Source organism: Trichoplusia ni, chromosome 3, assembly GCF_003590095.1.
Source record: "Trichoplusia ni isolate ovarian cell line Hi5 chromosome 3, tn1, whole genome shotgun sequence".
Lineage (NCBI taxonomy): Eukaryota > Metazoa > Arthropoda > Insecta > Lepidoptera > Noctuidae > Trichoplusia > Trichoplusia ni.
Genome location: NC_039480.1, coordinates 15,920,664 through 15,938,997, shown reverse-complemented (window position 1 = coordinate 15,938,997; position 18,334 = coordinate 15,920,664). Strand labels below are relative to the sequence as shown.

The 18,334-nt window shown below is 35.0% G+C and overlaps 2 protein-coding genes across 2 annotated transcripts in view; one reads left to right on the top strand and one right to left on the bottom strand.

Moving 5' to 3' along the window:
* LOC113508725 overlaps nucleotides 1-13,249 on the top strand; it is a 27,420-nt gene extending 14,171 nt beyond the window's left edge. The window contains exons 2-7 of the mRNA XM_026891809.1: nucleotides 3,883-4,054; nucleotides 4,466-4,647; nucleotides 4,742-5,691; nucleotides 11,370-11,524; nucleotides 11,911-12,089; nucleotides 12,165-13,249. Coding sequence (XP_026747610.1) covers nucleotides 3,883-4,054; nucleotides 4,466-4,647; nucleotides 4,742-5,691; nucleotides 11,370-11,524; nucleotides 11,911-12,089; nucleotides 12,165-13,081 — 2,555 coding nt within the window. The 3' untranslated portion in view covers nucleotides 13,082-13,249. The remainder of the gene's footprint in view (nucleotides 1-3,882; nucleotides 4,055-4,465; nucleotides 4,648-4,741; nucleotides 5,692-11,369; nucleotides 11,525-11,910; nucleotides 12,090-12,164) is intronic.
* LOC113492136 lies at nucleotides 13,099-18,317 on the bottom strand. Its single transcript, XM_026869462.1, has 5 exons — nucleotides 17,980-18,317; nucleotides 16,693-16,839; nucleotides 15,346-15,542; nucleotides 14,960-15,118; nucleotides 13,099-14,858 (listed from the first exon to the last, which is right to left on the bottom strand). Exons 1-5 carry the CDS (start codon nucleotides 18,103-18,105, stop codon nucleotides 13,208-13,210), a joined length of 2,280 nt encoding a protein of 759 aa, XP_026725263.1. The 5' UTR covers nucleotides 18,106-18,317; the 3' UTR covers nucleotides 13,099-13,207.
* Between the last annotated feature and the right edge of the window lie 17 nt (nucleotides 18,318-18,334).

Sequence of the window (18,334 nt, the reverse complement as noted above, 5' to 3'; positions counted from 1 at the left end):
TGCCAACCTTTTACACCAGCCTTATCCCATCAGGTAAATAAATATATTTGCATATTATAACATCCAATTTACATGTAAACAAATATGCAATTAACATTTTGGCAGATGTCTATTAAATGTATGAAATAACTGTGAAATCTGCCCCTAAGATGAACCACAGACCAACAAGTGCTGTTTCAATTTTATTTTCTGTCACCTAATCATCGCAAATGAAGTGCATTAACTGTCCTGTTGGTCTAGTGGCTAGTGTCTTTTAGTGCTATGCCAGAGGTTTTTGGTTTGATTCCCAATCAGGAGAAATATTTGTGTGATGAGCATCATCATTTTGTTCTGTGTCTGGGTATAAATTATTTCTATATTTAGAAAGTATGTTTATCAGCTGTCTAGTATCCATAACACAAGTTCTGCTTAGCTTGGGACGAGACAACATTGTTTGATAGTTGTGAAATGTTATAATTATGTTAAAATACTTCTAAGTAGTCTTTTGTAGAATTGCACAATTATATTAATAGGTTTTAAAGTATGTGCTTAGTCTTTTCTAACAAGATTATTGCTACTTTCTAGATACCACCAGCTCATCTGCAGTTGCAGAAGTATCAGTTGAACCAGTCGCTTCAGTTTCAATGTTGGAAGATAAGGAAAAGGACAGGGAGCAAACATTTGTAGAAGGTATGTTGCAACTCATAATGAAAATCAGTTAAATGTTTTGATTATAAGTATTTTTTATCCATATAAATCATACATATATACTTTTTCTTGTGAATACATATATATACATATATATATATTTTGAAATTGATTATATATATATTTTGCATAGGAACATAAATAACCACAAACATTAATGATGTATAATTATATATATTTTTTTGTTTCAGAATGCAACATATTACTAGCTGAGTGTGAAGAAACTGTAGATTTATTGCTGATTTTTGATAAATTATTTGATTCGTTCTTACCGAACTGGTCACTCGCGGCTCATGACAGAGACAAGTGGAAGAAGAGTGGGGAGGCCTTTGCCCAGCAGTGGGACATTCCAGGCTAGTAATAATAATAATAATGGCCACTCACACCGTGATACAGCAAAAATACTCAAGGGATGTCTTAAAAACAAATCACCACATTTCCCGTTCCGGGCAGAAATTAAACCTGTTTTTAAATCAAGAGGAATTTGAAAAAATTGTAAAAAGTCAAGATGGGTCTCAAACAGTTAAATATGATGATTTATAAAATCTGATGATTTAGATTCTGATTTTGCAGTTGATTCCTTAATTTCAACAATGAGTCAAATTATTTTTAGTAATTTGATTTTGCATTCGGAAGCGAAGAAATATGTACCCTGGATATATAATAAAAAAAACTAAATCTAATATATTTAAAAATTGTAATTGTATTGTTGATTTACTTCAACAAGAAATTGAACCTAATGCATTTAATTGATGCATGATTGATTATACAAAAAAATCACATGTGATTCATTTATTAAATTACTTAATGAAATATATTTTATGATTGAGACTTCGCCCGAAATAATAAACTTAAAAAAATAATAATTGTGTTTTTTATAAATTGCAGATGTGATTTTTCAATTATTCAATGCGATGAACATAAATTGATTTTAACTAATTATATAATTAATTTGTTCATCAACTTAATTGTAAATAGTTGGTGTACGGGTGTAAATAGAATTTTAACAGGAAAAATTGCTGATTTTGATAATAACGATACTTAAATTACAAGCATACAATTTCTATAAAATTCATAAAAAAAGGAAATAATGTGAATGATATTTAAAACCTTATTTGCTTTGCCATACAACGTGGCAATGCAGCCAGCCTTCTGGGCACGTTTCCCGACTTTGGCAGGGATGAGGATATCTTTTTCGACGCTTTGTAAATAATGCATATTTTTCTTTTTATATTATATAGCTTTCAAAATGTAAATATTAGTTTAGTTTAGTTCATAGTTATGAAGAATATTAATTAAACCTTATTGTTAATTAAATGATTTGATTGATTTAAATCATGTGATTTTTGATGGGTGGCCATTTCCAACCATCTACTTTATTTACATCGATAAATAAAATAGAAGGTTCTCAATTATACCCTAAAAATTTAAAAATGGTTTCTATTAATGTGAATTAATTGGTGATTGTAATATACCATAAGTGTATTATGAATGTTAGCCAATGAAATTAAACCATATTACGATTTTATTAGAGAATAATTTTTCTACAGAAAATCATATTACTTAGTAAATTATAATAGTAAAAATGTGTCAAAGTAAAAGTGGTTTAATTTCAATACGTTGTAGACGTTAATTAATAAATTGTATAAATTATCCGTATTTATAAATAAAGAAAAATCTTTATATTTTTGTTGTATTCTTTTTTCTCTTTAGTACATTTTATACACGGCAAAAATGCTGTACTATGCGTAACTACCTATAGCAACCTATAGATATTATGTAGATGAGTGCATACATACATATAGCTATAGATCGCTTCACAGACGCTAGCGCCATCTAGTTTACAGGGCAAGTAGTGAAAAAAAGAACTGATCTGTCAGTGTCTCATCTATACCAGTATTATATGTATTATCTATGCTGATGAGCAACGCGAAGCGCGAAATGAACTTCAACGGAATCGAAATCAACATAGAAATGTTGTGTTTAATCCCCACAGAGCTGCATTCAGTTATAATAGGATATGCGAAATTTGTATTTGTATTATTTTCAAAAAATTATAAAATGTGAAAGTTGAAACTGAACGATTGACATTTATCAGGTTGAACCAGGCAAAACTCCGTTCCGAGGAATACATTCATCTTCGGGATGCCATTACTGCTGATGGAAATGCACAGAATGTTGGCAGAACAACTATTCTTTAAACACTATTATGAAAATATATATTTTGTTTTGTATTTAATAAAATTAGGTCCTTTTCAGATATGGCGAGACCAGGGAAATAGGGATTAATTTATATATGGAGGATATTATAGATTCCAGTTTAAATTGAATAGGTACTCATACCTAAGATAGGTCAACTATACAAAATAAAGTAGTGCATCAAAGCTACGCTAAGGCGGTACGAAGTTCGCCGGGTCAGCTAGTAAAATATAAGGTTTTTGTGTTAATTGTGTCATCATAATAACTAATTAAGAGTAATTAAAACAATGAATTGAGGAAATGCATACATAGTGCACAGTTGTTGCTCATTCAATTTAAATAAATGTTGAAAGTAATAATTTGCGTAATAAGTTTTGTTTGCGTTTGAACCTCGTTAGAAATATAAAATTTAATTATAAATGTTACAAGGTTTTTCAAAGTATTATTATTAAAAAAAAGAAATAATTAAATTATTTCAGTCAAGTTTGAATCTACAAACTGTTGCGTCGTTTTGGCTTTTATTATTTGGAGTATATGCGGCATTCGAAATCTGTAAAAAATTCAACTGTGTAGCTAAGAAGGTTCATGAGATACGGCTTTGTGACGGGCGGTCGGACAAACAGCAGAGTCTTAGTAGGAGAGTTTTATTCGCACCGTTTTAATAAGTGCTCGAACCAATATGTGCTCAGAGGAGCTCGATTCTTACATCTTTGACAGTCGTTAGAGGTCGTTACAGTAAGCTTGAAAAGTCTGACAACCAGTCTAACCAAGGGGTATCGTGTTGCCCAGGTAACTGGGTTGAGTAGGTCAGATAGGCAGTCGCTCCTTGTAAAACACTGGTACTAAGCTGAAACCGGTTAGACTGGTAGCCGTCCCCAACATAGTTAGGAAAAGGCTAGGCCAATGATGATGTGCATAACTCTACAAACCACCCACACCAACAAATACAGACGTACGCTTCCTTATTTAATTCGCTTGACAATGCCATGTTTCCAGACCGTGCGCACGCGGCGGGCATCACGCTCTGGCTGACGATGCTGGGAGTGATGCGCGCGCAGTCCGTGCCCGCCGACAACGACACGCCGCCCTTCAGCACGCTGTACAAGTGGAAGCACGTCGACTACGAGTTCCCCTCGCCCCGGCATCGTAGACATGCTCTGTCTACTGGGTAAGTACATATAAGACAATTTGGCTATAGTTCAGATTGGAATAAGAACTTCAGTTAGCTAAAATTGTCTGCAAGGTGTTTTGTTTTCTATAGCCTCTTTTAGATACCACTGCAAGACAACGGCCTCCCCTTTTCTTTGACTTCCTCTATTTTTTCCAAAATGAAGCCTGAAACGGAAAGAAATTAGACCATAATGTTTTGATGGCATCTACTTGAGATTTCATTAAAGAGCACGCGATAGTAGTGAGAGATAAGAGGTTGACGCTCCCCTTTCCCTCCCCTGAAAATAATAAAATAAAACTAGAGAGATTATTTCACCTTTTATCATTCGTCGATCATTTCGTCTTTATCGATTTTATTTACTATGAGTAAGAAAATTCACATATAAAACAGTTAAACGTATAATTCCAGTAAGTATGTGCCTGCCAACGTGCTCCCCTTGGGGCTGGAGGTGTGGGGTGACCGCGTGTGGGTGACGGTGCCGGCGTGGCGGCGCGGCGTGCCGGCCACTCTGGCCACACTGCCGCGAGAGGGAGGGATCGCCTCGCCGCAGCTCAGGCCCTATCCAGACTGGAGCTTCCATACAGCATTTGGTATGTATCAACAAACATTTTCTTTCTAATTTACAAAGCTTTACTATAAAACTAGCACTCGTAACGAATATTCATGTATTTTTACTATTTTCAGGAGACGCAAAGAACTGCACAGGGCTGACATCAGTTTTTCGAGTCAATATTGACCCCTGTGGAAGACTATGGGTTTTGGATTCCGGTCAGATAGACTCACAAGATAACCCCAAACAACTGTGCCCCCCCAGTATAGTGGTGTTTGATATTTACACAGACAAACTTATAGCGCGGTATCCAATCCCGCAACAGTACGTGTTACAAGATTCCCTGTTCGCTAACATCATCGTGGACACGAGGACCCCGGACTGTTCAGACCTTCATGTCTACATAGCCGACACCTGGAGGTTCGGGCTTCTTGTTTTCAGATTAAGTGATGTACGGTTTTGGAGATTCACTCACCCCTTATTCTTCCCGGATCCCCTGGCTTCAAACTTCACTCTACATGGACTAAACTTCCAATGGACCGACGGAATATTTGGATTAGCACTTACGCCTCCTGATCTTTTCGAGGATCGCCTCTTATTCTTCCACCCTATGTCCAGCAACAGAGAATTTTACGTATCTACGTCAATTTTACGAGAACCCTCTCGAGTCAGCAATAGTTCTTCGGAATTCAATCTAGTCGGCGAAAGTAGAGGGATTCATGGACAGTCTTCTGCTTCAGCAATCGATAGACGAGGAATCATGTTCTACGGTTTAGTTACTCGAGATAGTATAGGATGTTGGGACACTAAAAAACCCTATAGAAAGAAAACTATAGAAGTCGTGGCAATGAATGCAGAGACTTTGGTGTTCCCGAATGACATTAAAGTCGACCAAGAGGAAAGACAGAGCCTTTGGGTGATATCGAATCGGTTGCCGATGTTCCAGGCGGGGCCGCTAGATCCAGACGACTATAACTTCCGGATCATGTATGCTGACACCTCAGAAGCGGTGCGCGGAACTGTGTGTGACCCTGACCTAGAGCTGCCTCCTAATAAAGACATAATACATCGCGGATGGTTGCCATAAGGATGTACCTCATATCTGTGTATAGTTAGATTAAAATAGTCCTAAGGCCTTCCTAAGTTACCTACTAATCTAAGCGCCTACTCAAATAATAGCTGCACTTACATCGATAGTCAAATTTATTTAATATTTTTTGGCGGCGCTAATGCTTTTCGTATTGCCTTCTGTTGCCATACTATTAAATTTAGCTGTTGTGTATATCTTCCTAAGTCACTAAATATGTAGTGTTAGTTATTTTATAAGATTTAAATAACATTTTTATTCTTTTAATTCATAAGGCACCTTGTGATAAACTTGCAAAGCGCCTTGCATAATATGTCACGCAAAAGATAATTATCTATATCTACAGAGATTAACTTAAAAACCCTTAAAACTTATATATATCTAATCCTTTAATTTGTTTATTTTTATTTGTGATTGTTCTTGTCGTATCAAGTAATATTATATACCTACTGAATAAATTTTTGCACCTGATTTGAAAACAATTAAATTATTTATGCACTAGAAAGGTGACGGTTACATGATTTTTTTGGTAAACCGAATTTAAATTATATGTCAGGGCAAACAAAAATTGCTCCCTTAATTTTCTTAGTTAAGTTTTACACCCTTTACCCCTATACCCTAGAGGGGCCTCAACTTTAGCGCCTACGAAAAAAGATTAGCAAGTGTGTTTACAGAAAACATCAGGTAAGTATCTATCGTAAAACGGGTTGAATAGGACTGGCAGGGAAATACGGACGGACTTTGTAACGCTTTAAAAATGTTTTTCAGGCTAAATTAAAAAATCGTCTCCTTTTATCCCGCAAGTTATATTCACCCAGTTGTACCGTTCTTAATATGGGTAATATATAAAGATTCAGTAAATATAAAGTAAGACGTACGTGTACCTTCGCATTTCTCTGTGCGGTTACACTGCAAAACAGACGGCTCTTTCCTTAATGTTTCTACGTGTAAATAATATGTTTAATACTTTTTATGTACGTATGTTGTCGAAGGACAAACAGAGTTGACAACTAAGGCCAAAACTGGTCTAACCAAATAATTAACTCCTAAAACCCATGAAAAACTCTACAACAGGTCCGTTAAAAAGGTCTCAAATTTAGAGGATTTACCTGGTTTTTTGTTTCTTAGATAATTTTAGTTTAGGCAGAACTCTGTGTAACCAAGCTGTGTATAGGCTGGCCACTGGAATGCTTTGATCTTCAATAACAGGCAATTGCCGGGACAGAGTTAAAAGCGCGCTCTTTATACTCTCTATCCACACGCAAATACTGATCTGTGACTTAATAATTGTTATTATTTATAAATATCCATTTTAAATTTGTTATATGTATTTTAGTTGTAATTTAAATAAATGTATAATATTAAAATGTCTAACACCTATATCCGATGTTTTAATTTACAAAATTATGTAACCGTTCCCCATAAAACACCTCGTGGATAGAGTCAAACCGCATGTCATTTAGAATTTAGCATCCGTTTCCCGAACATTTTAATCCAAAGAGGTTTAATAAAATAAAACCTTTTCATCCATTCCGTGATTCAATGAAATCATAACTTGTATTACCAGAACTAGTTTTTCAGTGTTATCAAAAAACCTTCCCTTCTCCGTAACGCGAAATTGAGGGGCGTTAAATGTTTACCGCACCTTGAATGCCGCTACTTACTATGTAATACCGCTGAACACGCCAAAACCGTTTATGTAATACTTCTATAATCCTCATTAACTCCTCGCTGTTACACATAACAGTTTTAAAGCAGCGACGGAACGGACGTGCTTCAAACAAATTATGCGCAAGTGATTTGGTGGAAACGTTAACATGCAGAAGGTACGTACTTCAATAATGTTTGTTTGCTGCTTCTTTATTCAAATATTAGTTTTATTTTAATTTGTAATTACTAATTGACTCGGATTTGTGGAGATTGTGCCTTATATGCAAATGATTTATGCATTATTCTATAAAGGGAGGATTACAGAAGAGGCTTTATCAAAAAATTGTTTTTAAATGAGGTTTTAATGCCTATAAAAACCTTCATGAGTATGTTTTTGTAAGATATTCTACCTATCTTTGTTTGTGTTTGATATAAGTTTTTAAAATGATAATCATTGTATTGAGATCATTTCTGCATAGTTAACAAATTATTCCTCGATTCATATCAATAGTTCGACTTCCTATTAGAAAGTTCACAAAAATCTTAATAGTTTTCGAGTCTAAAATCTTAATATATAGTTCTTATTCTCTTTATCACACAAGTCCTAGTACAAGGCGCCCTGAAACAAAACACTTTTTATTTTTATTTTATTTTTTATTATAAACAGCTGATTCCCATAGATTTAAACACAAAGCAACGTTTTTTTTTTTTGCCTAAACCAGTTTGTAGAGTCGTTGTCCTCGACAGTTACTCACAAAGACAACCCCAAGGTAATTTAGGCAGTCAAAGCATACCTTTTGCGTCATAACATCAGGAACTACTTATTTTGTAACTCAACTGTAACTGGTGACAAAATTCTACAATCAGGTAACCCAAACTAGAATTTCTGGCCAGTGCTCGGAGTATGAATAATTAATTTGATAATTACACACAGTGCATAGATCGGTTAACTCAATGTGTATCGTATTACAAAGCATCAAGGTCTTAAATTAAATACGGCCTGATTACATTCTCATTACACTTTTCGTATCTGGAATACACGTGAGCAGTCATGTCAATCTTAATATAGGCTTAATGATGCATTCGGGAGATAATCAGCTAACCAAAACATTATAACGTTAAAATAATTAAAAACTCTTTGCTCTAATTGAAACGTTTTGGTTATATCATGGCTGGAGGAACTGAAGTAGCTGTATTTAGCAGCATAATTATAATAGAATATGAGATAAGATTTAAGATTAATTGTTGTAAAGAGGTTGATCATAGCGTTCATGTTAATTGCTAATTACCACCAGGAACAATATTCGGATGTGGGTGTGGATCGCATGCAGCGGGATATCGATAACCAGCGATGTGTAAAACATTATTTTTATATTACCGTATGCTGTTTATAAAGATAATATTAATAGGCCATTTATAATCTATGTTTGACAGGCAAATAGGCCGATAACCATTAAACGGTATAGATTTCACTACAAAGCAATTTTTTATTGGCTGTATACAACTTATAAAATTTTATAAAATTAATGGCTTATTAATTCTAATAACATTTTTTTCAACTTATTCTTAATTCAAATTAGTAACGAAATACGAAATTACAAAAGCCCTTTTGTTTAAAAAAAATACGTTCGAAATTCGAAAAAAGAAGTAATATAACAATGAGCATAAATACTCTTTTGAATAGATTACTATTCCAACATTTCTATACCTTTCGATCTCAAAATATGTTTTCTCGTTCGCCTTTCTCAAACCAAATCGCCTCATTTTGTGTGGATGCATTTGTGATCATTAATGTTTACAAACAATGCTCACATGACAAAGCATTTTCATTTTCAATAAGCGTTCTAACGCATTGTCTTCTAGACATGAATAAGTCAACTTTTGGCACAAACAAAAACTGTGATAAAGTATTAGTAAACATTCGGATATATATTCGATTTGAACACTTGTTTACCACAATATAGAAATAGATCAATTTAAAACAACACAACAACACTGCTTGACTATCTTTTCCGCTGAAATTAAGTGATCGTAAAAGAATACGAATTTGATAACAATTGAAAACTTTTATGGAATAAACGTTTTATGCAATACTTTTGAATTCGCTCATAACACAAAAGGGACTATTTAAAAACAACAATATTGAAATCCTGCCTGTTCCCACGTTATGAAACACCGCAAGTTTTAATAGAATTGTTGGGTCATTAGGTACTGTATAAGTTAAATATAGGCTCTGTTAATGATATTGTGGCGAGAAATAAAATTGTAGATCTCGTATTCAGAGTGAAAAATAATATAACGCAAGTAAGTAAGTAGTAAGTCAGTAAGTAAGATAAATCATCAATTTTATGGGTGAATTTCAACAGGTCCAAAAAAATCTTCATTTCCGTGGATTTTTTATTCTTCAACTTTAGAACAATAAAAAATAGTGTTTTCTCAAGTTTTCGATCAGATATGCAGTTTTGCTTAATATCTAGCAGATAGCTTAAAAAACTAACGAGATATACAAGATTGAAAATTCCGTGCCACGGCGATGAAACATGCATGCACGGCAATGAAACAGGCGTCCATGGCAATGAAATGTTATTATAGTGTACAAGAATATTTAAATGATAAAGTTAATCATTGAAACAAAAATAAATACTATTAATTTATACGCAATAATAATAGAATATAATGTGTAAAAATCCAGTCACACATGATATTATTTTTATAATATAACTATAAATAGATACATTCCTGTCTAGTGGCGAAACAAACATAAGTCACGGAAATGAAACACGTGGCCACGGCAATGAAAGGAAACTGTTTTACAAGGCACGGCGATGATATTTTTTTCATTCCCGTGTATTTTTTTTCATTGCCATAGCAAATTTTGTCCACGGAAACCACGGAAATGAGAGCACGGCGATGAAAATCAAGGGGTATAATTCAATTTACTAAAAAACTGGTAATAATTCACAGTAATGAACACTTTACAAATAAGCTAAATATAAATGGCATTGTATTGAATGCTCAATCGAGATTAAAAACTTATTGAAATAGAAGTTAGACCTATCCACGGCGATGAAAGAAAAAATGTCCAGTACCAAAAAAATTGAATACTTTTAATTATAGCTCGAAAACGCAGGCACGTACACACGTCGTTCCTTGTCTAGCCTTTCGACGTTACTTATATGCAACGTTTAACGCAAAACGGGAGCGACGCAAAACGTTAGAATATGCAATATTCTCAAATATGTTTAGGACATGGCGATGAAAGGTAGTTCTGGGACAAATGGTTTTTTATTAACCATACGTTGTATTGTGTAAATATTTGAATAAATGTATTCCGAGTCAATACTCTAACTATTCACGAACCAAATAAAACTAAGTTTTAATATAAATAACGATACATTTTTGATCAATGATGACTTTAATACATCAAGGTGAGTCGTGGACAAACACGGCGATGAAAGATTATGTGGTTTAACTTTTTTTTTTGGAAAACCTATTAATTATATTAATAAAATATTTAGTGCTACAGATAGATTTTTATGTCATCTACCTAAAAAAAAATGTTAGAACATTATAACAATGCTTTTTAGTACCGATTTCATCGATGCCACGCAATTTTTGGGTCCGGGAAATTCACCCTTATATGACTTTTTTTTAAATCAATGGAGTCGCCATTATACCCAAATGTATGAAATAAAATGTCGAACTATACTCAGATTTATATAGTAAATTGACAATGGTACCTTACAAAAAATATTGTTTTTTTTGTAGTGCCCCAATTTCGAGCTTTTATAAACGTAATCTAATACTTCAAATAATTAGAAGTCATTCAATGTTTCACATACCACCGACCTTCAGTCGTGCCGCCATTGACGTCAGTCACCTACATTATAATGTATTAGAAACATTAGCCTGCTCCACTATTAAAATTTAAAACAAATATTATAACGAAATTCTAGAATTAAGTTATGCAATAACGGCGCCTCGAATGACATAAGCATAAATTTTAATCTAGTTTTCTTTTCTAGGTATTGCTATGTGTGATACTTGCTAGTATCGCGACGGCAAGTCATGGGTATATACAAATTGCTAGTAAGAGTCCTATAGGCACTTTGTACAGATGGAAACAAATTGACTACGAGTTCGCGACACCTGAAGCTCGTGAACTGGCTATCAATAATGGGTAAATATTATCATCTGTCATACAACTTATCATAAAATATTCTGGCCAAGCAATACACTTCTACAATCGTTTACTTTAATAAGGTGGTCAAATGTATGGAGGTGGCAAGTATTTCGTTATAAATCGAAACAAATGTGGAAAAATTTACTTGGCTAGAGTTACTGTGACTAATCAACGTGTATTACATAATATGTTTATATACAAATATAATATGTTTATAACAAGTACCTTTGTATTAAATAAATAAAAAAATCAAATCAAAACGAAGAAACGGTAGTTATAGATAGATCCTTCGCAGACAACTTTATATGGCGAGATCAATACTTGTTAATATAAACGAACCTGTTTATGAAATATACAAAGTGTAACATTTACGTATTTTGCAGTCAATTCATACAAGCTAACGTAATACCTCTGGGTATCGAAAGATGGAAGGACCGTGTGTTTGTCAGCACACCTGCATGGAAGAAAGGTGTCCCGGCGACTTTGTCCTCCCTCCCGATAGGAGCCCCTTCTGAGTCACCTCGGCTAGAACCATACCCCAACTGGGACTGGCACAATGCAGGTATTTAAAATCATCTAAGTGTATATAAATTATTATACCTGTGTATGATTTTCATTATACCTTTTTTTCCAACAGTCAACTGCACCGGATTCACGTCAGTCTTTCGTATGAGTATTGACCACTGCGGCGTGATGTGGATCCTCGACTCCGGTCAAGTGGAAGCATTTGAGACACCTCGTCAGATTTGTCCGCCAACGCTGATTGCAATCAATTTAAACACTGACACAGTAGTGGCGCGGTATCCAATTCCAAGCGAGTTCGTTCTCCAGAATTCCTTGATCACTAACCTGGTTGTGGACTCCAGAGACGTGCGATGCCGAGATCTCCATGTATACATAGCTGACGCGTGGCGCTTCGGATTGATCGTCTTCAGAGAAGAGGACGCAGCGTTCTGGCGATTCAGTCACTACAGCTTCTATCCGGAACCATTGCTGTCGAATTACACATTACACGGTTTGAATTATCAATGGTCTGACGGCCTATTCGGTATGTCCTTAGGCAAGTACCAACAAGGAGACCGACCTCTTTACTACCACTCTATGTCGAGTTCTCTAGAATTCGTCGTGCCCACATCCGTTATACGGGACCCAGCGCGCGTGAGCAATGCAGTGGGCGAGTTCAAGCTGCTCGGCGACAGCCGCGGCGCAGACGGGCAGGTCTCAGCCGCAGCCGTCGACCGCAACGGTGTTATGTTCTTTAACCTCATTTCACGCGACAGTATCGGGTGTTGGGACACACGTAAACCTTACTCAAACCGAAATTTAATCATTGTAGCGCAAAATAATCAAACTATGATCTTTCCTAATGATTTAAGAATGGATCACGAGGTCCCTCAGATGGCGTGGATCATTACCAATAAACTTCCTATGTACCAATTCAATTTAATAGATCCCAATGAATATAACTATCGTATACTGTACTTGGACCCTGTAGCAGTTGTTCAAAATAGTATATGTCAACCTGAAATTATCAACCTTAGTGACTATTATTAATTACACATTATAGTATATACTTAAGTTAATGCTTAGAATGTTTTATTTATGAATATACATATAGAACTTAATAAGTAATATAATTTTAAGGCCTTTGTGCAAAGTAACTCTTTGGACTATATCCTGTTACTGGGTATTTGGTTTGTTAAATAAATCTTTATCAGGAGACGATTTTGTTTCATTACTTTCAGCTTCGTCACTATTCTGTGTTGTTGATTGTTGGTCACGACTAGAATTAGAATTGGACACATTATTAATACATTCTTTTAATAACATTTTATTTGCATCCAAGTCATTTTCAGAAACATCATCATGACAACCGCCACAAGTGTGAGCATTTTTAAGAACATTATTAGATTGTGATCCAGAAGCCTTTGTTTCCTCTTTGCTTGTGTCCTGGGTCGAAGTAGTTTCGTCTACAATAGGACTTGAAGTATTTTGTTCTTGTTCATTATTATTTTCATTCATAGATATTTGATGTGACTTAGATTTATTTTCAGCTTTGTACTGTATTTCAATAACATAATCAGATTGAGATTCGCAATCTTTATTTTCTATTTTCTCTATTTCGTTAACGTGCTCGTTTGGTGCATGACTTGAATTAGTATTTGTAGATTCTTCACACACACCATGATTTTCTTTGGTCACGATTTCATTACTATCATTTTTAAATCGAAATTCTAATTCTTTTCTTTCCAAATTATCCCTACTTTTACCAGTTGATTTTGCGTCTTGCCGAACAAATGTACGAGCTGCTGTAGCTACTAATGACTCTTTGCTTGTCTTCAAACTTGTTTCATTTTTTTGTACTATAATGGGTATCTGAATATAATCTATAACAGGAGGATCTAGAACATTTTCGGGCGGATTTTCTCTGATTTTCTTTGATGATTGTTGAACTGAAGAACGGCTAGAAACTGCTTCATTGGATTCAACACATTTATTTTCACTTGAAGACATCTTATACACTTGTAACTCATTATGTATTCCGTTCGGTACATCACTTTTAATTTTAAATTGTGATTCAGGTTCCTGTTTTTTCTGCTTTGTTTTGCCATCGTTACTTTTTAATGTCCTCTTTGGTTTTTGTTGCTTATGCTTTTCAGTTTCAACTTCAGAAGAATGTATATCTGAAATCGAGATCTTTTTCTTGCTAGCAACATTTTCGACATTTACAGATAATGTTTCAGTAGATGTATCAGGCGAAACGCGTTTTCGACTTTTGCTCGTATTTCCATCTTCGCTTCCAACATGACTGTGGACAGTTTTTAAAGATGCGAGCTTACGTTCAGTGGGAGGAACATCTGTACCTGCCCTCTTCATAAATATTTGTGGGTATTCTCGAAGGTAAGAAGCCATATTTCCTCTGCTACTGCCAACAAGTGGAGGTGTATCAGTATCGTCTGCATTCATAGCAGAACAATCAATGTTATCTCGTTGAAGCCAGGAGACGGGTACAGCCGAATTTAGTATATCTGAATCGAGAATACTTTCCAATCCCTCCTTTTTTAAATAAGCACCTATACGTAACAGCATCAGAACGATTTGTTCTAATATGCGGTCAGTATCACGAGGTATCATAACTTCACTGCCGAACCAATCCTCGTACGCGCCGATGTCGGACCATCCTGTTGTGGACACTGTCAAGGGTTTTGTATCTTCTGATGGCAAAACCTCTTCTGCGCTAGTGTCTGGTAAGTCAGCTATTCTTGATGAGAGGCCTATGGCAGTGCGTAAATATGCTTGATCGGTTATACTTGAAGTTCTTTCCCCATAACTGTGAATAACAATTGTATTATAGTACGAACTGTAAAATAACTGACTACTGCTATTACCTAATTTAAACTTTGATGAGAATAATTAATATAAAATATTTACAAGTTTGCGACCAGTTTTTTGCGGAGCTGATCTTCTCCAAGCAGAGACTTGGTGCGTCGTCTTCGGACGGCGAGCTCCAGTCCATAGTCGTGATCGTTGGGGGGAAGCACCGCAGGGAACGTTTTAAATGCTGCTGCCACCTTCAAAGCGTGATAGTAACTGCAAAATGTCAACCAGATATATAGTTTCAGTAATGAAAATTAATATAAGTACACCCAAGAACCTGTAAAATACAGCGCGTATCACAAGACATTAGCCGAGTAAGGTAAAATATTCAAATGAAGCAGAGAAATATGGATGACCATGTGTGGATATCCCAAACAAGCCGTTTAAGACTCACTCTTCAAAGGGTAGTTTGAGACATATATAAGTGAGCTGCAATATACCTGAACACCAGCATCCACATGTAGAAGGCAGGCATGATTGACGTGAACTTGACAACGACGAACTTGATGCAGGGAGGTCTGGCGGGGCCCAGCAGCACGCAGGTGCCCAGCCCCAGCGCCAGGCTGGTCAGCTCACACAGCAGCTTGCGGACCGCCGCCAGCAGCAGCCACGGTAACACCAGCGTGGGGCGCTCTTCCTAAAATGAAAATAATAATTTGAAAGTTTCCTGCTATAGATATAGGTACATATAAATGTTAAGTTTTTAGTAATCAGTGGATGAAGATAGTACGTCATTTCGTGTTAGTTACTAATTTCATCTTAAATTTACAACGATATTTAAAAATGAATTTCCAAATCTTAGTTACCTGGAGTCGAATAACGTTTTGCACGATTCTCTTACGATTTTTACTTTCATCGACATTACATTTAAATAGTTTGTAAATTTCATATGAATTCTAAAAGAAACTCCTGCCTGACAGACTTCAAACCTACGTGACTCGTATGTTTGTTTGTGAAACCCCCCGCTACATAGTGCGGGAGTCGTTTTTTTTTTAAGCAAATCTTTTGACTTGTTAGTCCAACGGTCATGATAAACCATGATTCACTTGCAATTAAAAATAGCTAGAACAACATTCTTTTTTTGGATAAGAATTCAGTGGTTATTCGACTGTTCAGTAGGTCTACAAAAATCAACCTAAAATATTAGTAAACCAAACTCCAGTCTAAGGATTCATCACGTGATCACGTAATGAAACACGTGCGATGTTTTAATTTCTAAAGCTTTAACAACAGTTTACACGATCGTGACGCACAATTCATTATTGTTTCATTCAATGTCCATGAGTGAGGCAGAGTTGCGGTCACAAGTAGATAGTATACGTACCTAGCTCCTGTGACTCGTAGAGGCTCAATGGCTGTATGACTAAACGCCAAATACGCGGTAAAATGTAATGTATTAAGACGTGAGCTGATTCTTGCGTAATGTTGAAAATACTATACTTTAGATTCCATTACGTGCTGTTTCTAAATTACTTGAAATTAATATTGTTATGTAAAAACGTAATATTGGCGGTAGAAATGTATTTAGAAAACTAGTTATTGGTAAGACGTTGAAAGCTTCAAATTACTATTTTATGTTTGATTTTGATAGTGAAAAAATTTTGTAGAGTCGATGATTAAACTGATGAATTACTTTGAGACCTCTCACTTTTTATCTTCTACAGTTACAAAAATGCATTTTAGAGAGTATTTTTATCATGGATAATTTTAACCTTTTCCCGAAGTCTTCATGCTCTCCAAACATTAAATAATAACTCTTATTGCTCAAAAAATTAAGTCTTAATTACCAGGAACACAGGATAGAGTAGTACTATGTAGGAGGCGAGGTAGACGTAGACAGTGAAGCACTGCACCAGCATCACGCCGGAGATCATGGTGCGCAACACGCGCTGTACTGGCATTGACAGCTCTTCAGGCATCGTCATCTGCCAGACCTGCAAAGACATGGCAACACTTAGTAGACTAATTAAAGAAGGTTGTAACATAAAAGGTTAAAAACAGATTGATAAAAGTTAACTATGTATTTTGAACGCCCTTCTAGATTTTGGGGTCGTATTGTCAGTTTGCAAATGTCATCTGTAAAAAAAAATGTACTACTATGCTTATCTACTTATTAATAAAAGCAATATATATGTTTACTAGTGTTGTCCGCAATTTCATTAGCGTAGTAAATAAATATTTGTTAGAAAATAATATTGCGAATATAAATTGAGATGTAATTAATCATTTTGGGTTGGATCAAGCTGCACACGGTGTGCAAAATTTGATTGAATTTGGGAAAGTACCTAGTTTAGAAGTCCAATACGGACAAACAACGTGTCACGTTATTTATAATACACATTAGAGCTTGAAACTGTTGAACGAAAGATTATACCCTAATACTTGCGTGACAGTTATTTATATTTCATAAGTTATAGAGTCATTTTATAAACAAAAAACTTGTGGTTTATTTATTTTGGCAAATAAATAATAATTCTTTATAAATAAATAATGACTAATTGTTGTTTTAATTCCACTCCATTACACTATATTAGGCATTATGTTTATGCGTATGATAATACTTTGTCAAATGTTTCATTAACGTCGTAATTAGCGGTTACATCAGTTCTAACTACCATACTTAAAAAGTTAACTAGCAAATAAGTTGAAAATGAATCTCTTTTAATGTCCAAAAGGTCTATATTTGAATAAAAACCTACTACGATACTAAAGAAAGAAGAGATTATAATAGAACTCTCCACAGTTGTTATAACGTAAATAAATTTAAAGAGGCTTAAAAATAAGTTCATAATATCAACCAAATTACAACGCTCTTACTGAGCTAATACTTATTCAAGTATCTAACGGTAATTATTACAAGCTAATAAGATAGCGATAGTTTGACTATATAACTTATAAATAAAAGCTGTCTACCATCTTAATTATTAATGAAAACATTCACTGTTCGTGATACCCATAAAGATAATCTCTGAGTGTAACTGGTACCTAAGTCAACACGTGTGTGCATAGTGGGCGGCGCAACCTCAAAAACTACTTAATTATAATGTTGAATAAATCTGTCGGCAAGCCGGCACCTGTTTCAGATTGGCGTTCACTTTGAACAGCGTGGCGTCGAAGATGGTTCGCACCAGCCCCAACAGCGTCCACAAACACACCTCGGACTGCATGTTCATGCCCACGTAAGATAGTATATTTATCATATTTATAGCTAATGATTTTGTTGCCAAGTCATTTAAAAATCAGAAGCATTTTTTATTGAAAACTTATCGATTACTGGATTATTTGTACATTTATGCGGTTTAATGTCAGACGAGTGAAACTAATGTGTCAATTGTAGTTTGTTTTTTAAATTACAATGAGATTGTAGTGTGTAGTGTTCACTCATTCAGCCAATAACAAATCTTATTTTATAGAAACTTGGTGCAACTG